This window comes from Natrix helvetica, assembly GCF_964273705.1.
Source record: "Natrix helvetica genome assembly, chromosome: 3".
In the NCBI taxonomy this organism is placed as follows: domain Eukaryota; kingdom Metazoa; phylum Chordata; class Lepidosauria; order Squamata; family Natricidae; genus Natrix; species Natrix helvetica.
Genome location: NC_138549.1, coordinates 122,333,669 through 122,356,979, shown reverse-complemented (window position 1 = coordinate 122,356,979; position 23,311 = coordinate 122,333,669). Strand labels below are relative to the sequence as shown.

The 23,311-nt window shown below is 40.6% G+C and overlaps 1 protein-coding gene across 2 annotated transcripts in view; it reads right to left on the bottom strand.

Annotated features, from left to right (window-relative positions):
• Nucleotides 1-22,237, bottom strand: part of MAPK14 (mitogen-activated protein kinase 14) — a 48,442-nt gene extending 26,205 nt beyond the window's left edge. The window contains exons 1-7 of one of the 2 annotated variants that reach the window (XM_081948021.1): nucleotides 21,608-22,237; nucleotides 15,037-15,166; nucleotides 10,990-11,048; nucleotides 7,754-7,865; nucleotides 6,204-6,233; nucleotides 5,760-5,807; nucleotides 5,266-5,380 (exon numbers count right to left, since the gene is read on the bottom strand). In XM_081948021.1, coding sequence (XP_081804147.1) covers nucleotides 5,266-5,380; nucleotides 5,760-5,807; nucleotides 6,204-6,233; nucleotides 7,754-7,865; nucleotides 10,990-11,048; nucleotides 15,037-15,166; nucleotides 21,608-21,723 — 610 coding nt within the window. In that variant the 5' untranslated portion in view covers nucleotides 21,724-22,237. The remainder of the gene's footprint in view (nucleotides 1-5,265; nucleotides 5,381-5,759; nucleotides 5,808-6,203; nucleotides 6,234-7,753; nucleotides 7,866-10,989; nucleotides 11,049-15,036; nucleotides 15,167-21,607) is intronic. The other variant, XM_081948020.1, reaches the window with a different exon arrangement.
• Between the last annotated feature and the right edge of the window lie 1,074 nt (nucleotides 22,238-23,311).

The window sequence follows — 23,311 nt, the reverse complement described above, 5'->3', positions numbered from 1 at the left end:
CCAGAGGCTTCAGGGAAGCCTCTTGAAGGTCCCTGAAGCCTTTGGAGCGCTTAAAATGACCCTCCGAGCAAACAGGAAGTGACAGGAAGAAGCAATACAGGTTCTTAACCACCTGCCTATTGTGGTGGAAGTCACCTTGTTCCCCAGGGACCCCGGCTGGAAGGAAACAAATAGGGCTTCCGACTTCCTGTTCAGCCTGGTTCTTCTGAGATAGAGCCCTCCTCATGTCCAAGGTGTGCCACTTCCTCTCTAATGGGTGAGAAGGGTCTGGGCAGAAATTAGCCAATATCAGCTCCTGCGAGCGATGGAAGCAAGAACACACCGTGGGTATGAAGGAGGGGTCCAACCTTAGCACTACCCTGTCCTGGTGGAACAGGAGATCTCCCCTGGTAGACAGAGCCTGCAGTTCCAATATGTCAGGAACTTCAGAGAGACAGTACGTAATGGTTCGAACGGAGGGCTTGTCAGAACGTCCAACACCTTGTGTAAGTCCCAGGAAGGGTACCTGTGCACCGTGGGCGGTTTAAGATTGGAGGCCCCCTTGAGGAACCGCCTGACCATCGGATGGTGAGTGTCTGAGATCTACCGCACAGGAGTACTGATGAAATGGCCGAGACCTGTCTCCTAATTGTGTTGGGAGTCAACCCTCTGTCCAGCCCCACCTGAAGGAAGTCCAGAACTTATGCAAAAGTGGCCCGGACTGGATCGTGGCCCCTAGAGATGCACCATGTTGAAAAAGCCCACCCTGTAGCACCATAAATACACTCTGTGGAGGTCTGCGAGATGTCTGGATAGTCTGTATAACCCTGGGGGAGAAGTGATCTTCCCTCAGGATGCTCCACTCAAGCGCCAAGCGGTCAACTGGAGCCACTGAGGGTCTGGGTGTTCCACGACCCCTGACTGAGGGAGATCCTCTCCTGGGAGATCCTCTCCTGTGAGATCCTCCAGGGCCTGTCCACCGAGAGGGATTGGAGATCGGCAAATCAACGCCTTCGGGGCCAGTGTGGAGCAATCAGTACCACCTCCGCCCCCTCCTGCAAGATTTTTTGTATGACCCTGGGGATCAGGATGGATAGGCATAGAGGAGCCCCCGGGGCCAAGGGCCGCAGAGAGCGTCTACCCCCTCTGCCCCCCGTGTCCGGTAAAACCTCAGGAGCTGGGCGTTGAGAGGGGTGGCGAATAGGTTGACCTCTGGACGTTCGAAGCACTCTGCCAGCTCCTCAAAGATTGCTGGCTGCAGCTTCCACTCCGAATTGTCCACCTCGGTCCGGCTGAGCCAGTCGGCTCTGAAGTTGTCCACCCCTGCTATATGTTCTGCCCTCAGCGAATGCTGTCTAAGGTCATAGGCTATCTGAGGTGCTTCTGCATTTTCTCATAGTTGTACATCCAATTCTGAGTTTGTGGTGGGTTCAGGCATGGGGACCGGCCTGTCTCACCCTTTTGCCATGGCTAGGAGGGTGCTATGATTCTATGATTAGGATTAGCTCAGAAAATTCCATGAATGTATTATGAATTCTTTGAGTTCAATTCATTTATCGGCCACTAGGGTGTGTTGCAAGACTTTGTAGATGCAGGCATAGTTCATGTGTCAGCCACTAGAGTGCATTGCAAAACTTGTAGACGCAGACGCAGTTCACTGGTCAGCCACTAGAGTGTATTGCAGGCTTTGGAGATGCAGGCGCAGTTCATGAGATGGCCACTAGGGTATGATGCAATGCTTTGTAGATGCAGGCGCACATCACTTGTCGGCCACTAGGCGTTGCAAGTGTTGGCCTGAAATACTGGATTGCAGTTTGTAGAGGAGCCACTAGTGGGTGCTGCTTGTCCCTACTGTTTGGAGTGATTGATAATGGCGCCTTCCTTGATGTTAAAGGCTGAGTCAATCTTGAGCCAGTGAGATTTGAACTGCCAAACTGCATCGAGCAGTCAGCTGAAGTAGCCTGCAGTACTGCACTCTAACCCCTGTGCCATCTGGGCTCTAGTTGCCAAGACTATTCTGCTGGTTAGGTTGTCAAGCTTACTCTCCAGTTTTTGAAATTCCTAAGGGTCTTTACCCGAACTCGGAACCCATCTTGGACCTGGCTAGCTTGGTACCTTCTATAGGGGTTGTGCCCTTCCCAAATAATTCATAAACAATAGTAACCAATCCACAAGAGCATAACAATCTCTTCAGCTGAACTATATCTGCCTTTTGGCCTTTTGGAAGCCCGAAGGCTTTGCACACACAAGGTAAGCTGATGTTGGGATGGTTGGGGCGTCTTTATTGCCCTTCGTTGTCAGGAGAACTTTTCATTAAAGCTCAAAGGATTTGGGAGGTCTGGTCTGGGCTAGCTGACCTCTTTCTCATTTAAGTTTCGTTTCCATGGAGATCTTTCCAGGAGGCTTTTACAACCACTTAAGGAGTAGGCTTGGAATCTGCATCAGGTTTCTCTTTCCTTGTTAGGCCACATGTGTTTGGCTTTAACAACAGCAGATCAGATTACAAAGGTTGGGAAGGGGTGGGGTTGTTTTATCATGAGATTCCTGGGTCCCTTCCCCTGGAGCTCAATTAGATGGAAACAAGGTCAATCTTGCTTTCAAATAAGGAAAGAGAGGAAACATGATTTTCTAACTTTGCAGGATGTGCTTTCTCAGTGTATCAGAGAAGAACAAAAACAGGCTTTTCAGAGCAGATTGAATCAGCTAGATCAGCGATGGCGAATCTTTTTTGGCTCACATGCCATAAGTGGGGGGAGCGCAGTGTGTGTGTGTGTGCAGGCGTGCCGCACCCATAATGCAATGCGCGACCTCCCCAGTGCGCACGCGTGTACTACAGTCGCGATCCCCCCATTTTTGCATGCTTTTTTCGACCTCCCCAGGCTCCAGAGGCTTTATAGGCCTCCCCCGCTCCCTGGAAGCCCTCCGGAGGCCTCAGGGACCTTCCCTGAAGCCTCCAAAGCAGTCAAAACGACCCTCCGAGAAAATCGGAAGGGACTTCCGGTTTGCTCGGAGGGTCGTTTTAAGCGCTCTGAAGGCTTCAGGGACCTTCAAGAGGCTTCCCTGAAGCCTTTGGAGCGCTTAAAACAACCCTCCGAGCAAACCGGAAGTCCGTTCCCAAACTTCCGGTTTGCCCGTAGGGCTGGTTTTTTGCGCTCCGGAGGCTTCAGGGAAGCTCATGAAGCCTCCGGAGGGCCTCCGGGGAGGGCGGGGAAGACTCTTTTCGCCCTCCCCAGGCTCCTATAAAGCCTCTGGAGACTGGCCAGCTGACAGGGCAGCGCCTCGCGTGTCTGACAAATGGCTCCGCATGCCACCTGTGGCTCACGTGCCATAGGTTCGCCAAACTTAAACTTAAACTTAAAACAACAGCCCTGCCGGTCAGGGCTTTGAAAAAGCGGCTTGTACTAGTAAGAGCTGCCGCGCTCTCTCCTGTGGCTTCCTGCTGTTAACAGCAGCTCGCTGAGAGCCTTACCGCCCCCTCCACCAGCTGCTTTCCTTTCTCTTCCTTAAAGGGAAAGTTTTCCTTAAATGAAAGACCTTCTTTAAAGGGAAAGCCACAGCAGCGATCTGAGCCTTGTTGCCCTGTCTGGGCTTCTCTGGCTAGTCAGGCACTCAGAAAAGGATTGAATAGGGCTTGCATAAATTGTGATAGCAAGGTTGCTGGAACACAGGATGATAAAGCCTGAGGTGTCGAAGGGAATCCTCACCTGGAGGGAGGGGTCCCCTTCTGCAGCTCTGCCAGGTGAAGAGAAATCTGGTAATCTTCCCTCAGGTTCCAGGCCAGGGGGGGTTGGATGCACAGCCTGCCTCTTTAGCCCCCTTGGTAGAGATATGCTTCCTTTTTGGCCTTTGCCTTGCCTCCCACACCCTTGGCTGATGCCTCCGAGATGGTTTCTAACCTTTTTAAGGGTTCCTCAGTACCTCTGGTGGGGTTGCTGGCTGCAGGGCTGAGTGCTTGGCTCCTGCCAGCCTCCTCTGAGCTGCTGGGGGCCGCCATCTTGGACCACGTGGTTTCAAAATGGCTCCCGGCTCCAAATTCAAAAAGCTCCTCTTTGCTGGAGCACGTGGAAGTGGCTTGTGCCTTTGCAGGCTGCTGAGCGGCTTCCGCTGCTGCTGGGGGTCTCTCTCGCCTCCCCCTGCTCCCGCAGCTCTTTCTGAGCCTCTCCGGCTCTCACCTTGTTCTCTGGTGATTGCTGCCAGCGCGGGCGCTCCGGGGCGTTTTAAAACACTGCGGTTCGTCGCTCAACCCGAGGGGAGCGGTGAAGTGCTCTGGCACCTTTAGAGCCTCCTTGGGTGTCGCCCTTGCTGCAGAGACCTCTGCAGAGCTCGCTTGGCTGTCTTTGGTGAGATTCCTCACTTAGTGCCCTGGGTCTCGCTCTGTGACCTGGGAAATGCGCCACCTTAGCGGTTGCTGTGCGGGCCTTCTACCCCCGCTGGGGGTTTCCCATTGATCAGGCAGCGTGGAGGCAATTTCGATTGCTTTTGCAGCAATTTAAAATTTTTCCTTTAAGTTTCTTCAGGATCTCAGGATGAACACAGCCCTCCATTGATGGACTGAGTCGATAACTGGGTGGAGGCTGGTGACCAAGGCATGGCTGGTGACCAAGGCACTAAGCTAAAAGAGCTTATCTGACTCAGTCCAATCAAGAGAGGACAAGGTTAACCCATCCTGGATACTCCTCCCCTCATTATGGAGAACAACATTTTATCTTCCTTTTCTTCTATATCCTGCTTTTAATTTCTTTTGCTTACCACTTCTTAGTCCTTTCCTGAGCTTTGCATAATATCTATTTACCTCAAAATGAAACACAGTGGTGGTAATGTATGGTTTGAAACAACTGCAATCGGTATCTAATACTAAAATGATTAACTACCATGGGAACATAAAATATCTCACAAATGTACAGTAATGTATAAGAACAGATAGGTTCAGATGAAGAACTATTAGACAGTTCCAAAAACAACCAAATTATACTGTAAGAATTACCATATTTATCAGAGTATAAAACACACCAGAGTATAAGGTGCACCAAGATTTTAAAGAGGTAAATTTAAAAAAAAAGTTTTTGCACTCTGCTGACCTCCAAAACCCTCTGCACTCTAAAAATGCTGTGTCAAGTGTATAAGACGCACCCAGATTTTAACCCTCTTTTTTTGGTGAAAAAGGTGCGTCTTATACTCTGAAAAATATGGTATACACTGTTTATTAGGTTGGATCTGGATAACTGTATTATGGAGCACAACTCGTGCTATTTGATAGTAAGAGTTAAGGCTAATGAAATATCTTACCTGTTTGATTGTAATGCATCCAGTTCAGCATGATCTCAGGAGCTCTGTACCACCTAGTTGCTACATATCCTGTCATTTCATCATCTGTATGTCGTGCTAACCCAAAATCCAAAATCTGAAAAATAAGAAAAACAGACTTATATTGACACAATTAAAAAATGTGAGCAAGAGAACACAAAAAAGGAGGGTGAGACAGAGGGAGCACACTTTTGTTCTAGCAACTACATTAGGAAGAAGTCTGAGATTAAGCAGGCAGACAGAAATGAAAAATTTAAAATACAACAGATATCAAGGATTTATAATACATCTGAGACATGCACAAGAACAGTAACACTATATCACATCAACACAATTCAAGAATGATTAAATTATATCCAGAAGAACATTATGGACCTATATACACAGGTACCTACATTTCACTATCAAGATCTTGACCTATAAGATTAATAATGCTTAATTTCAATAAACAATGTGGCATATTAATTCCAAGTTACCTTCAACTCACAATCTTCATTCACAGCTAGGTTACTAGGTTTTAAATCCTAAAAAAGGGAAAAAGAGAGTCAGCCCACCATATTAAAATAGCTGTGCAAAACCAAGCTATTAAATAGTCACATCTTATTAGTAATAATTTTTATAACCTGCACTGTATTGTATAACAGCAACAAATGTTATACAAAAAAGTATGAGATTGTCCATAAAAATACAATATTGCATTTACTATAAAAATTTACCAAAGACATACCGCATTTTAACAGAGAAAATGAGTGAGAAAGGTGAGTGGAATCAACATTGTAACAAAGTTGGATGTATAATGTCTTCCTTTATATGGATATGTTTAATTATTTTCATTTGCAAAATTTCAGTATTTTGTCTTGTAGAATAACTATACTATATACTATAAATATTGTATGTTTTAATAATTCAAGAATACTTACTCTGTGTATTATATCAGCAGAATGGATATACTAAAAGAAAAAAGTAGTAATATTAGATTTAGGGCAATATTTTCAATTTATGAAATTGAATTTTATGAAAAATATGTTTTTCCTACCCCATTTAATAAAGCATTCATGATATAGTAATTGTACATTTTTAGGTCTGCTCTCAACTTCTTTCTATAAAAAAGCAAATATCTGCAACTAGAAATTTTTAAAAATGCCTATATGAAAAACAATAATGTAATGTAATATTTTTATTCTTTAGATAAAATCCTTTCTTGTTACATTTTGATTCAAAATATCTATGGGCAAAATGTCTTGGAATCTGAACAATTAGATAATCTCATCATAAATTACACCATAAAATTTTAAGGGAATGTCTGGCAGGTTGGACAGATTTCAATAAAATGAAAGTTGATTAAAGATATGCTAACTAACCCTGTCTATATACGTTTAGGAGAGTCAAATTCTCGTAGCCCAATTCCACCTTACTGTAGTTGTTACTGTTTGTGTTTTGGAGTTAACATAACTAGTACTAAACCAAACTAGAAACTGACAGACTGTGAGTTCTGGTCCTATCTTAGACACAAAGGTGACTGGGCCTGTCACTCTCTTTCAGCCCTAGAAAGGAGACAAAGGCAAATTCTTCTGAAAAGATGCCCAGAAACAAACAAAACAAAAATCCAAACAAAAAATGTTTTCATCCAGGAGTGCCCATTTTATTAACCAAAACAAAGAGCTGAATTTTGGCTTTGCATAATGTAGTTCAACTAGGCCACTTTTTCCCTGGGCCAATATAGGACATTTCCCAACTCTCTGTTTCCTTCCTGGACTGAGTGCAGTGAAACAGGAATCACATGACAGGCAGTATCAATAAAAAAGAAATGTAAACAATATTTCCTGAACTCATTTTATGGGAGATTAGGGAAAAAAACTATGTTTCTGAATTTAATAAAATGGTTGAGAAAATATTACTACTGGCTACATTATAAAATTATGTTTTTCATGCCTGTTGGATATCTTTCCTGTCTTTGTCTAGATGACAAAGGGGTGGGTGGGAGAGAGTACTTTACAATGTTATCTACAACATGACCTCTTCTCCTGTTAGGTAGTATTGCAAACAGTTGAAGGGATTAGGTCAAGACTTTTTAATATCCCCTTCCTTCAAGGGTCAAAAGCTGTCTCCTCTTCTTCATATCTAATAAAAATACAGCACATGCAGTACAAGCAAAGGAAAAAATGTCATGCACTATGAACATTAATGCCTTGAATATAATATAGAGCCAAAGCTGGGCCAATTCACATTCAATTGTGCAAGAAGCAGAGCCAATTCAATAGTTGTGCAACAGCATTTTTGCTTCCATCCCAGATTTCAGACAGGACAAACCTTCTTCAAATCTATTTAAAAGGAAATCACTGTACATAATTCAGAAGAGCAAAAATGCAATAACTGCCTTTGCCTGAATACATTATTTGCCTCTATAGTTCTCTTTAAAAGAGAAAGTAAATGTACATAGGAATTATTATGCTTATAAAACTGGAAATACCTTCAAACCCCTAAGAATTTGATAGATGAGAAACTGTACATGGTCATCTGTGAGTTTCTGACATTTTACAATATTGTTCAAATCTGCTCCCATAAGATGGGTTACAAGGTATCTGGAAAACAGAAGTCATACCAAAATGTTACTTCTTTGTAAGACACCTGAACAAATATAAAAACTCTACCTGTGCAAAAATATCCAGAAGAATGCTCCATAGAAGTCATTGACTTGAGTAAACTATTTTTCTTTGACATATTAAAGCAGTCATGTCTTTCTTGAAAGACTGTCTCCAGTTGTTTGCATTTACATGCGCAAGCAATACTTTCTATGGAACTGTACGCAAAAAGGAGTTGCATGTGCACACGTAAGCAGAGACAACCCGAAACAACCTTCAAAGTCGACTTGAAGCCTTCCAGAGAACATGACTGCTTTAATATTTGAGAAGGAAAGTTTTGCCTATTAACTTTATTTGCAAAGCATCCCTTTCTAATGCTTTACACAACTCGATCCAGCATTTCTGAGATTAAAGAAATGTAAGCAGAGTCACTTAAAATCATTAATTATAAACAGTATGTGTGGTATAATCCAAGACATGTAACCATGTTTTACATATCTACTAATCACCATCTTACAGTAAAGTGTACTCTTCATTAGTTGAACTACAAATCCTCGGACATCAATGGCAAAAGTTGATGTATACAACATTAGTTTTGTCAATCTCCAACTCCGTATACTAGAAAAATAGCTATGGAGATTTTCAGTTATCCAAGCCATGGTTGTCCCAAAGATGCTTTTTCAAGAGGCAACTGGACTTTCTAGTTTTTCTCTGAAGATGTTTTGCTTCTCATCCAAGAAGCTTCTTTAGCTCTGAAAAGTTAACTTTGTCTCAAATTTTTCACAGAGAGAACTTTATTTTACAGAAATATAATTTTGATGCATTTTGTAAGTACATAGTCAGCACCATTATCCACTTAATCCAAAAATATGAGATTTGTGCATCTATAAAATTGCATTTATAGAATTTTGTGCATTTTTATTATTTGGGAGATATATCTAAAATATTCTAGATTATTCCTTTCAAATGGAAACAGGATAATAAAAACAAGGGCTATTTCATATAGGTTCTGGCTTGTAGGTTATAAATGTGAGAAGATAAAAGATATCTCATGACACTCTCCCACTGTGTTCACATAACTTTTATTATCAACCAACCCATCCACTCACTGCGGCCACAATAAACCACTTCTCAGAGAAATTATAATAAGAGAATAAGAATTTTCAGAAGTTAGTTGTTCTTCCTAACAATGAATTAAGGAGATCTTTATCAGTTTTTCAATTTCTCTGAAGAAATGTAAAAAGGTTGTACAGTACAGGCTAAATGAAACATTTAGTCATCCATCTAAATGAACTTATTAAAACAGGAAGCCTGTCTCAACGTGCCTATGAAAACTGTTACATACAAGTTTTACAACTTTTTAAGCACAGCTCTTTAAAACGTTTGCCACTTCATAATCTACAATTTCTCATCATACAGCTGCAAGTACATGAGTTCTTTAATGCAAATTAATGATGGAACAGACAAGCCTGAAAATTCAACAATAAAATCAAGGAACTTTATTCCTCCCTGTTATCAGACATTCAAAATATTCTGCTCAGCTTTTCTTTTTCTAAGTCCTTCCCGCCCCCACCTTTTCCCAGAAAGAAAAGTAGTCAGTTCTACTTCAGAAAGTAAATATTTTTGCCAACACCTTTTAGTTGAATGATAAAACCTCAACTTCAAAATGGTATACAACATAAACAAGGAGATACAAAGCTCAATTGGTTGAAGAGAGAGAGAAAGGAGGAGGGGAGGGAGGGAGAGAGTGATATGATGGCATACAAACGGAGATCCTGACAAAATTCTGTACTGTTATTCAAACTGTTATGTATGAGATGGCTTAGAAACTATTGTTACTACATGTACAGTTCTAGTATTTGTTCTAGTATTTGATCTTCCTTTTGACATGAATATATTTAGCAAATTATATATTCTATGATCCCGATAAATACTGACTGGGTGTAACACATCATATTAAGTTATGACTTTGGGAGAAGAAGCCACAAATTCTAGGGAGTTTGAACATGTAGGCTAAAGTTGCTGCCTGAACCTCTCTTCCTGCTTGGCCAGAGACAGGTGTTTGCCCAGTAGAGTGGGAATGTTGTCTATCAGTGCTTTGGCATTGACCTGCAGGACGCCAGCCAAGATAAACACACTGTGGGCATGTGGGGTGGGGACATTTTTTACAACCTGATTAGAAGACCGGGAGTGTGATCTTGCAGACTTCAAACCTGGGCCCCATGCTCCAGGATATATCTCTGGGCAAGGTAGGTACAACCAGAGCATGATCATATATGCATCGAATGTGCCAAATGCAAGGATCAGATGTTATGTGGTTGTTATGTGCTCAGGCAAGTGATATGGTAGAAGAGGAATAACAATAGGTATCTTGAAGATGGGGTGCAGATTTCTAGGGTTGTGTGGGACTGGACAGACTTATTCTTCTAACTGAAAAGCATCATTTTGCATTTGATTCTTTGACTGTTTATTTCAAATAAACAGGTTTTGTTTCGTAAGGTTACAGAGTTCCATTATTCTCCTGTCTGGTATCTAGATTACAATATTATTAAGGATGAGTGATATATTTCTTTTCATGCCTAGTCCTGGTCCCAATAAAATTATTGCTTTGGGTTGGAGGAACCAACATGAGCTTATTTAACTTTTTCTTTGGGAGGGGGGAAGAGATACCATCAAGTTTGAGAACTTCTGCACGAAACTATACACCATAATTCACAAACTACAATTTATGTAATTTTAAACAACACATAAAACACATAAAACAATATCAAACAAAGTATTATCAATGACACAAGTCAATGACCCTATCTATGATTTTACTGTTTCCTCAGTGAACATATAGTGCAAAGCAATAGGTTGTTTTAGGTTAGGTTATTTTTCATTCCAAACACAAGATTTTTCAATGCTCATACACTTCTACAGCAACAAAACTGAACAGGTGTAAAACTTAAAACTATTCATGACCTTAGATGCATATTCTCATTCATATTTGCCCCATTAACTCTCCTCACATGCAAGTTTTCACCAAGACTATAAATTTAATTCAATACAAAGGCTATAAATTTTGGATTAGTGTTTTTAAAAATATAAAGTATACATTACAAAGTTTTAAACTGTTGCTTACACATCATTGAACTCTTCAAATGACTTCGCAGGTGAGAATACATCTAGAAGTCCAATAACCTGTAAAGGGTGGAAAGATATTCCTAAGTAAGCATATACATTAACACATTTTTTCCCAATCCATTTCTCCAACTGAAGTATATTTATTATCCTAATCCAGAGTGCCTGCTATGTAAATACATGATTTAAAGCATCAAATCCTGTTATCAGTTTCATTGTTCTATTTTCTATTGTATTTGTACTAAAAATAATGTAGTAAAGCAATTAAAGATTAATTTTATATTTGGGTAACTTCTACTGGCAGCCAATGTGCATTTCAAAATAATAATAATGATGACGATGATGTATGGAAATGCACTAACAAACTCTGGTGAAGGACAGTTCATTACATCTTACATAATATGGTGACTTTGCGGTGATCTATCCAACTTGCATTAGATATGACTGCATTAGCTCTAAGGAACCAAAATAAGCGCATTGGGATGTTACAGATCTAGCTCTGAAGACCTAAATCAGAGGTACTTACATCCATCTGCATGCAGTCTTTATAAAAATGGCTTATTTGTTGGAAATGCCACAACAAAGAAAAATGTTGCCATATGTAATATATGTACAAAAAGATCAAAAGTGCTGGAAACAGGTTTATCAAAATATACTGAAATTAAAATTGAATCAAAACCACAAATATTTTATTAAGTATGATTCAGAGAATCTTATTGAAATGCATCATAATTGATTATGCTAACAGTGGCAAGAAATCAGTCTGGCACAATAATGTTGCCAACAATACAAAACTGAAAGATTAAAATTGGAGAATGGAGTATGTGGCATTTTCATACAGTTTTTTCCAAATAACAGCAGTTACTTCCAGTTTTTAGCAAACCAATGCTTCAGTTAATGACTATGACATTCACTTAATGACCAATATGTTTGCTTAACAATCTCAAAATTTCATAAAACCGGTTGCTCATGTTGTTGACCTGTTTTAGGCTTATGACCATAGATTCCACTACGGTTGTAACGCAAGAACTCCAGTACCTGAGACTGGAATTTTAGCTAAGCAATGTGATTGTGCATCGCAACACGTAACCACATTGCTTAGCAACAGCAATCTTGGCAAAGTTCAATTTTTGTTTTGCAAAACCATGCTAAAGAAAACTAATATAGACATCCTGGGACTTCCTATAACTCATCACTATCATACTGAATATACTCTGATTACTGATCGTTGCTATTATTAATTGCATTTAATAAAACCAATATTATACAAGTAGTCCTTGACTTATGACCAGACGTTCAGAGACAGTTTGAAGATATGGCCCCAGACCCTGAAAAAGGTAGTTACAACCCAGATTCAAGGATCTCATGGCCAACCTCCCTGCAGTCATATGACTGCATTTTGGGCGCATGAGCCAATATGATGCAAAAAACCTGAAATGAATGACTTTGGAGCAAACATATATTAGGAGATAGCTAGTTATAGTAGGAGACTGGCTTTTCGAAAGACTTTTCTAAATTTATGGGAATTTTAATTACTGTGAGCCAAACATTTTTTAAAAATTGTAAGTGCTAGAGCAGCGATGGTGAACCTTTTTTGGCTCGCATGCCACAAGTGGGGGGAGCTCAGGAGGGGTCGTGTGCGGGCGTGCCGCACCCATAATGCAATGCACGACCCCCCCAGTGCACATGCGCGCACAACAGGAGCGACCCCCCCATTTTTACATGCTTTTTTCACCCTCCCCAGGCTCCAGAGGCTTTATAGGAGCCTGGGGAGGACGAAAAGAGCCTCCCCTGCTCCGCCGGATGCCCTTCGGAGGCTTCAGGGACTGTCCGGAGGCTTTCCTGAAACCTTCGGAATGCTCAAAACGACCCTCCGAGCAAACCGGAAGTGACTTCCAGTTTGCTCGGAGGGTCATTTTGAGCGCTCGGAAGGCTTTAGGGACGGTCTGGAGGCTTCCCTGATGCCTTCAGAGTGTTTAAAACAACCCTCCGAAGGCTTCAGGGAAGCCTCCGGACCGTCCCTGAAGCCTCCGGAGGGCCTCCGGGGGCGGTTCTTTTCCCCCTCCCCAGGCTCCTATAAAGCCTCTGGAGCCTGGGGAGGGGGAAAAAATGGCTTTTAAAAACGGTGAACTTAGCTGGCCAGCGTGCACATGCGTGCTGGCCAGCGCCTCGCGTGCCGACAAATGGCTCCGTGTGTCACCTGTGGCACGCGTGCCATAGGTTCGCCATCACTGTGCTAGAGCTATGTCATGTTTCTTTGATTTGGAAGAGGGGCTTTGGAAGTGTGAACAGAGCACTAGCTTGTGACTCCTAAAGCAGCTCATCTCTTTCCAGGACCATATGTTCCAAATTATGGAGGCTTCTCTTACAATCATGACAGCGCATTTCCACTCCCACATGTTTTGTAGCGATTCTTCTAAAGTGTTCACAGTTGTAATATCCATCCATCTATCCATTCAATATCCAATCCACATGGATATCCAATCCAATTTACAAGTGAAAACTTTTCACTGACATAGGTAGTAGTGTTAAAAAAGTAATGGACTTTTACTGAAATTCCTAAATATTCAATGTCAACAATAAAAACCAAGGTAGGCCTGTCCTTAATGAGCAATCAAAAATAAATATATGAGCAAATATAGCCTTTGAAGCTTAATATTTTGCCAGTTACAGCAATACATTCCAGTAATAAATTCTTCACACACAATTACAGTTACAAACTACCAGTCTTTACTATGGTACATTCAGTGCTCTGACATTATCTGCAGAAGAATGAAACCTGATAGTCCTTGAATAATAGCAATAGCATTTAAGACTTTACAGCACTCTTCAAGTGGGTTACAGGCAGCATATTGACCCCAACAATCTGAGTCCTCTTACTGACCTTGGAAGGAGGGAAGGCTGAGTCAACCTTGAGCCTAGTAGTGGGCAAAGTCAGCCTGCAATACTGCATACTAACCACTGGGCCACTATGCCTCAGTATAAAAAATATATTATTTAGAAACAAGGCACAATTCAACAGGAACTATAGTTTGAAATGTTATGCTCAAAGAGTTGACAATCTGATCAGATAGGCTCATCTGCATAATTTTGTTGTATTGGTTTTCCTAGCATTCAAAGGGAAATAAAGAGGTGTTTTTATAGAACAACTTTTCCACACTTTCATTATTTACTAATATATCTGAAGAAGTATTTTGATTAAAAGCAGATTAGCTGTACTGTACTTCAAAAATCTCCGTTAGTTCAATCCTCAATACTGCAGGCTTTACTCAAATTGTGTAGGATAGATCTATTTATTAAATATTGTAAACTTTGCATAAGATGACAGGTGTAATCATTTGATTTATGCAGCTGCTTATTTTATATCTGTGGCTCTAGAAATGAACAAGGTATTAAAATCAAAGAAGCAATACTATTTAGGCAAAAAACAAAAAATAAACGCCTCCAAACAATAAAATGAAATGTGCCTAGAGGTCTTTTTAAAAAAATCAACCAAATTCTAATCAAACAAGATAAGAACAACTCATCTGACAGGGTTGCTTAACCTGGACAACAACTGTACTAGAGGAAGAAGTGTTTTTGCAATATTGCGCTCCAGAAATAGAGAAGCTATGAAGCATTTCACAACAGGCTCCAGAGTTGCAGATTGCAGAATTAACAGTTATATTATTTCCTCAAATTTGACTACGCTCTTAGTTAATAGGAGAATAAATACTGCACTATTATATCCCTCCACTGACATTCTTTGCTTGAAGACTAATGTCATTTTCATTTCATTATGGCTGACATGTAAACTGCCACATGCAAACTCATGGATTGCAGTGTTCAGTTCCAATGTGTGAAAGGCGCTTTGGATTCAGCCCAATCATATTCATTGTACCTGTGAGCGGCCCTGTAAAGAAATCTTTCAGACAATAGTTCTGCATGAGCATGATCAACCCCTTTCCTGCTCAGAGACTTCACTCATAAAGTGAACCAGAATTAACAAACTGTTCATACTCAACTTCGCTCGGAAACCAAATACAATCATGATTTGTGTCAAACTCACATTTTCATGTTTCATATGTTTGAGCAGTCGCAGTTCGCGGTAGGTCCTTTTGGCATGTATGATAGACTGAAATGGTCTGGACAATTTCTTCACTGCCACACGGAGGCCAGTTTTAGCATCAAAGGCAGAGCTATAAAATCATTTTAAAAAAGCATTAATGATGTAATCAGTGTTAACATTTTATTATGAAAACATTATCATTTATCATATTCTTTTGAGAGAATGTAACTAACTTTTGTAACTTAGAATATGAGCTCCAAAAGAAGTTGAAAATTTTTCTCAGAGTAAACTTGGAAAAAGAATTATTATATGATGTTCATTTTCATATACTATATTAAATGAATAACTTTGGGAATTATTTTGGCGTTATAAAGAATGAATGAAAAATCTTGCAATTATATGACTAATAACATAGAGATATGATGACTTCCTGTAAACGTTTTGAAAGTTTCAACCTCAAAATTCACATATTGTGACATTTCATAAACAAAAGCTCCCTATATCGTGAAGCACGATGTATGCCTCACAGCAAGTCAGTTGCGGAAATAATGTCCAAACTACTCCTCAGATCTTTAGATTGAATAACTTAATTCAGAAATATCCAGACACTGTTTTTTTCAGACATTTGGAAGCAGTAAAATGTTGAAATGTTATTGCCATGGTTTCTGATCTAATCAGATTAACAGACAACACTAAAGAGATACTGTATACTCATTTCCACATATTAAAAAAAATTCAGACCATATTTTTGTAATTGTTATTAAAAGTGCAAAATGTACAAAGAACAACCCATCAGATCTGAAGATGAAATAGATATTGTATATCTGACACCACCAACAATTCAGTAAGAAATAATTTGACTGTTTGAATAGAAAAAGCATTTGTCAGAATAAAATTATTTTAGTACAGATTTCATTATAGGAAGCCAATGTAAGCAATAAATAGCTCGAATCTTTCTGTTTTCTGTTAAAATGTATCTAAAACTAATGTACCCATATCATTTTAGCTTGAAATGGAATGGAAAATCTTTTTTCACTCTTCCCCAGAGCCAGCCATGCCTGCACTAAATTTGAAAATAATTGCTTATGTTATTAACTACACTGAACTGAACATTAAAAAGAGACATTCCCACAATGTATACCCAATTATGTAAGGCTGGCAGGTGTTCTTGCAAAATGTCTGCACTGTCTGTAGCATAGGAAGAAATGATGTCATACACCACTAATTGACTTGATTCCTCATCATGCCAAACTAGTCCCAAGGAAAGGTCCATATCTAATCATCTTCTCCTCTTCCTTTATATAAGCAGGTGGGCAGGTTTTATTCTAATTTTCTAAGAATGCTTTTGAGGTCTAATATGAATCCCAAATACATATATTGAGTTAAACAAAAAATTATGAACGCCTGACATTTTGCTCTTATCAATTTATCAGGAATGCAAAACCTACCATGATTCTTCTGGGTCATTGTCAAACTGGCCATCCCCGGCCAGTATGCCAAAAGATAATTGTCTGAAAACAGAAACGTTTCTGATCTTGCAGATGTGGTGGTTCATGGCTCAGCGTCTTCGAGAACACCAGAAACCAGACCTAGTTTGGAAAAATAACTTCTGGAAAATTGCCAAATTTCTCTTAGGTTGGTTGCATTGGCATGTTTAAAAAGTTCCAGAAAGGAGGAGGAGGCGAGTGTGGTCACCTCATGGCTGCTGCTGTGTTGCAATATTTTCGGGGCAGGGCTTATTTTAGAGTTTACGCTCAAAAGCCTGATTGGGCTTATTATCCAGGGAGGTCTTATTTTCAGGGAAACAGGGTATATGACCTCGCTACAATGAAATTGGATTTACTGCAAATGAATCCAATAATTTCTTCCTCTGGCTATTGTTTCAAATTCTTACAACAATCTTACATGAACAGGTATCTTGTATACTTACTTGGATGCTAGCCTGGATTCTTCAACCTATCTATATCATTTAATTATCATTAACTGATCAAACTACATATTGATTAAATCCTTAATCTTGACGCTAAAATATTTGCAAAGCCACTGTTTTACATCAGGCAAAAGGAAATATAGTAAACCAGATGCCTCTTAATGCTTAGCACTCTTAGAATATTTGTTCAAGTATAATACTGGCAAACTAATACAAAGAAGAATTTAGTCTACAATCAGGAACTTCTCTTAACTTGTGCAATGAATACACTGTAAAATATTTTAGATGACTTAGAAGTGCTCAACACCATATGCTCCAAAATTACTAACTGCAAGAATCCTTGGGTTCTCTGCCCTATAAAGATATGGGTGACTTCATGGATACATCCATGCAACTTTCACGGCTCTAGAAAAGTGTTTTTTAAAATTCCAGATACGTTCATCAGTCCACCAAGACTGAAATTCTGAATTATGGCTACTAGAAAAGGACTCATAGGACTCAACTCCACTTTAGTTTGAATTATTTCAAGATATGAAGGTAAAAGCCCTTTGAAGAATGAAAAGAATCAGAGAAAAGTATTTCCTTCAACAGTAATGCCCCATCTTCATGTCAAGAATCATACACTGGGTAAGTGGGAAATTGAGTAACCAATACCATCTCACAACAAGATCCCTTTTTGCTGCCTTGAAGCACAAACCACCAAATTGTTAGAAGAATCCACAAAAATATTCTGTTTTATCCTGAGCCTGAATGTCTATGGAGATTCTCAATCATCTAGGTCCCAACGGTGCTTTTTCAAGAAGCAATTGGACTTTGTTTTTCTTTCAAGACATTTTGCTTCTCACCCAAGAAGTTTCTTAAGCTCTGAATGGATTCCCCACCATCCAGTCAGAACTGAAGAAGCTTCTTGGATGAGAAGTGAAATGTCTCCAAAGAAAAACAAGGAAGTCCCCGTTGCCTCTTGAAAAAGCAACTTTGAGTTTATCCTGAGCCCTTAAAATGAATGTTCTTGTCAGCTTAAAAGCAGGAACTTGTAGAACAATTTATACCTGGAGGTATATAGAGAATGAGACTTTTTCTCCTTTCTAATTCAATTGAGACCACATAACACACTGAAATTTCTAATGCTGGAAGCATTAGCTGAAGTAGTTGTTATCCTGAAAAACTATAATATGGTTCTCAAGATGGAACAAAGTACAGGTAGTTCTCAACTTACAATCATTCATTTATGATTGAAGTTGCAACAGCATTGAAAAAGGTGACTTACAACCATTTTTCACACTTATGACCATCACAGCATCTCCAAGATCACGTGATGATGAAAATTAGGGCTCTTGGCAACTGCATGTATCTACCATGGTTACAGGAGCCTGAGATCATGTGATCATCATTTGGGACCTTCCCAACTAGTCAAGCAAAGTCATTGGGGGAAGCCACATTTGCTTAATGACCATATAATTCACTTAACAATCATGGCAAAAAGGTCCTAAAATTGGCCATGACTCACTTAAAGCAGCCCTGCTTAACAACATAAATTCTGGTCTCAATTACGGTCATAAGTCTAGGACTACTTTAAATGTATAGTAAAAGAACAATGAGAATTTTTAGGTTAAGTGAATATCCAGACATAGTTTATTATTTCCCTGCCTTAAGCTGTTTGGAGGAAAGTAGGAGAATATAACTATTTAAAACTTTGAAGCTCGCCACAGAATAACAGAACTTCATTGGTTTCTCAAGGAAGTCCACTATACCCTATTCATATCTTCCTGAAATTGAATCCCATTGATTGCCTTATTTTTGAATAAGGAGTAGGAACTAAAATCTAAGTCTAAAATCTTTGAGGCTACACCATAAAATACAATACTAAATTAGGAAATTTAATAATCATTGTATGAATTCAAAATATACTGTTTTTCTAATGGGATGAAATGTTGGTATACAACGATGCTTCAGATTCTCAAAACTAGGAGTATAACATAAATAATCTATTTTCTAGAGGTATAAACATTAGAAAGAAAACTTGGGTGCTAAACCTTTAAAAACTGAACTACATTTTTACAGATATAAAAGTATGCTGATTCTTTGTACATCTTTCCATGACTATAACATACGTAGTGCTTTTGGATTGGCTGAAACAAATCATTAAAAACTTACATAAACAAACTCTTAAAAATATACTAAACACATCGTTGCCAAGAGAGCATGTCCAAACTGAGTTTGAAATGGTTATATAAAAATCTGTATCAAGAAACTAATAACTTTATGTGCCTTTATTTGAGAGATTTGAAACAATAGATTGAACAAAAATATTCATAGATCCAAGTAGTCAGTAGACATGTACATTTACTTTAAAAAACTTAATGAAATACATTTTATTATTATTATTCCAATGTCCTTTCCGTAGAATAAAGGTAGTTCTCAACTTCAACAGTTGACCGTTAGAACTTACAACAGCACTGAAAAAAGTGACTTATGACCGTTTCTCACACTTAAGACTATTGCAGCTCCCTCCATGGTCATGTGATCAAAATTCAGACCCTTGGCAACTGATTCATATTTATGACAGTTGCAGTGTTCAGGGTCATGTGATCACCTTTTGCGACCTTCTGACAAGCAGATTCAAAATGGGGCAAAATTCACTTAATTCTCACTTAGCAACAGAAATTTTGGATTCAATTGTTGTCACAAGTCGAGGGCTATCTGTATATGATGGATTTTGAATAATGGTGTACTATTTCAATGTTTGACTCCTGGCACAATGTTATCTGGGAGGTTCAGTGCTGAATTTCAGTAACGTAGAGCATTTAGAGAATCAATTAAGTAACGCAGAGCATTTAGAGTATGAACTAAAAGCACTGATATGTCTATTGACTAATCCTACTGCATTTGTTAAGCAATGTATTTGTCAAGAGCGCTTTACTTCCTTCTGATTTTTTTAATCAGAAAAAAGGGAAAGATTTACCAGCATAACTGACTTTTAATGTTTTTTTAAGATTCTAATGTAAGAATATTCAAGCATGCTGTACAAAGCAATACCAGCAATAGTTACTTAAGCTCCACAAAAATTTGTGGAAAATAAAATATTGTCTCATCTGGAATGTATCCTCCTACTCATTACAAAAAGTTGGAGTGGCAGAGTGAATCTATAATCTATCGCAATAAAATGTTATGAGTAAAGGCAGTAATCATTATAATTATTTTTAAGATGTCTACAATATTAGCAAAATCTATGTATTTCCACAAAAGCAAAAAGGTAGGCTGCCTCTGCTTTATTTACTGTCTAATTTAACATAACATAGGTGTTATTAATAGTTATTTGTTATTGAATCTGGTTTCCTTGAACCTTCTTTCTCCATGAGGCATAACTACTGTATAATATTTTTGTTATACTAATGCACATCATAAAATAGAGTGCAAAACGTTTTTAGGAGAAACATTACAACTTCCTCTTCTAATTTACACTACTCCTTTTCAACTATTTTACAATGTCTTTAGGCTCAGCCTATACATCCCATAGCTTCTTCTATTTACAAGAGCTGAAGTATGCTAACTTTATTTAAGAAGGTGCTATTCATACACTCAGAAAATTCAGTTTGGTAATGTTGAAATTCAAATCCATGAAGCCTTAGGCCAGTCCTGGTCAGCCTAACATACCCACAATCTTTGTAAGAAGAAAGACAATGGGAGAACCAAAAGGGTATATGAGCTTCTTTCAAGGATAAAGGACATGAAAGCAATAGATCTGGCTGGCTTACTCTCTTACTCGTCATGCAGAGCTGAAGTCACTGCTTTACTGATGTAGGCCCAACAGAAAGCAACATCATCCTAATAGGAAACAATCTTTGCCTGGAAAGATCCTGAAGTCATCAAGGCACTTAGGTTTTTTCCTCAAAGCCAGACAACCTGCCCAGCAATTCCAAACTGAAACTGGGACACGAATAATTAAGCAATTCCTCTCTCCCAAAGCCTATCATTTAGGCACCAGAAAAGCAAGCTAGTTTATGCATATTTGTTAAATTTTTATCTGGCCTTTCCTCCAGCTCAAGGCAGAGTACAAAACGCTCAATTTGTGGTCATCGTCCCCCCATTAACCCCGGGAGGTAAACTGGGCCAAAAGAGCAAGGAGAAGTCCAAAACTGGCCAACGAGCTTTCCTGGGTGGGTGGGTTCGGTTTAGCGCTTGGTTTCCCTGAGTCCTAGTCGAACAGGACAACCAACCACCTACCGGATGATTGCTCAGAACAAAATAAACGGAAAGCGTCCACAAGGGAAAACGAGACTGACAGGACAATGTGATGGTAGAATAAAGCATAGGAGGGCAGCGTAAGTCTACACGCCCGTACTTTAGAGAGCAGAACAGAACAGCCCAAACCAGTTCCTTCTGATACCGCAACTTGAACAAACCTTCTTTGGAGGGGGGGGGGGAGGTGAAAGCATGCTAAGACCAACCATCCCGAGAGGCTTTTAAAACAAAGCAAATTGCCAAGGAATAGGATCTCCACCGGGGTGACAGGCCTCGGTGAGAATGCAGACAATTGCATGTCGGGCGGCGTTGCAAAGATGAGCGTTCCGCCCTTTGGATGCAGCGCAGACGGCGACGTTTCCTCTTTTTTTCCCCCCTCCTGGAATGATTGCAACTCACCAGACGGAGCCGTAAGCTCCAGAGCCCACCGGCGACAGGTTCTGGTAACGCTCGGGCACCTCCCAGATGGTCTTGTTCAGCTCTTGCCGGTAGAACTTAGGCCGCTCCTGGGTCATCTCGACCCCCAAGTCCGCCCCACCCAGCGGGGCCGGGAGGGAGGAGACCCTCGAACCGGGGACCTCGGCTCCTCCCCCTGCAGCGAAAGGGAGTTGCCCGCGCGGAGGGAGGAGGTGGGAAAGCTGCCCGCGCCTTAGCTGCAACTTCGGTCGCTTGACCGCGGCTCGCCCCGAGCGCCTTGCACCGCTGCAGCCCTTCCTCGGGAGGAAAGGAGGAGGACCGCTGCAGGAAGAGTGGCCGGAGCGCGGGGACCCCGCAAGCGCTCACTTCTCCAGGCTGCGCAATCCCCTGACGGGAAAGGCCACCTAGGGTGCACGCAAGGTCTCTAAGGAGACCGGAGCTGGTTTAAGAGTCGAGCGGGGACCCGAGCAATGACGAAGTCACGCCAGTCTGACTTCTGCGAACCTCTTCCTAGATCCTCGACCAATCGATCGCAGAGGTATCGCGAGATCTACGGCTCGGAATCGCTAGAGGCGATGCCCCAATATGGAACCTGATTCTTGCGGCCTATACGAGCGCAGCCCTCTAGGATGGTCTCGCGAGATCTAGGAGGAGAGAGGGTGAGAAACGGAGGAAGGCGGAGTTTGAGGCAATCGTAGGAGTTGCCTTCCTGGGGGTTTAGTTTTGACAGCGCGAGCCTGCTTTTATATCTTCTTGCATTTCCTTCCCGTTGCTATGGGAAAAGGCTGCAGCCCGGAGCTTTAGGCGAAGAAGCGCCGTAATCTTCATTGCGACATTTCTAAGGCAGCCTCTTTGATTTAGCGATTAATGTCCTGTAATGAAAAGTGCTCCCCCCCCCCCAGCTCGTTTTTGCTTAACCAGTCTAAACGTCTATCCATGTCATGGTTGTCCCAAAGGTGTTTTTTTTTCAAGAGGCAACTGGACTTTCTGGTTTTCTTTCTTTCGTTTCTCATCCAAGAAGCTTCCTCAGGTTAACCAGCCTAAGTTACTGAAACTGCTGGATTTCCGTTTATTTTAAATCCAATTTGCTTTACAAGTGTTGTCCAGCCTTACTCAAGAAATCAAAAGCACCCACGCTGTTTCGTTTCCTTGTACTGACCCAGTGTTGATGCCATATATTCACCCATATGCAGAATCGAGTTTTGCTCGTTTGCCCATCTCCTCCTGCTCTTGGCAAATGGGCAACTTACTAACAGGCAATACTCGTTTCCGTTTCTCCCCCCCCCCCGGAACAGGATCTGTAAGGGGAATCACGCTTTATACATTATATTACCTTCAACTTATTAGTTAAATGTACCTAGCCACTTAGCTCACATAAAGTGACTGAGGGCGACCTACAAGTGTAAAACAGTACCAAAAAAAGTCATTTAAAACGTAGAGATATTATCAGATGTTAGACGCCGCTCTACGGAAAGATACTTCTTGAAAAATGGGAAAATAACACAACCCTAAATCTCACGTTAAAAGTCGATCCCCAAACACACCAGGAACGCCACTAACAGCCGTCTCAAAACGGTCCGCAATTCTGCAGCAGTTTCGGACGCTGCGACCTGCGGCCACCTGCTTATGGATGGGGTCCCATCAGAAACCAGTTGCCGGAACAACCGCTCGTTCTGGGACTCAGAA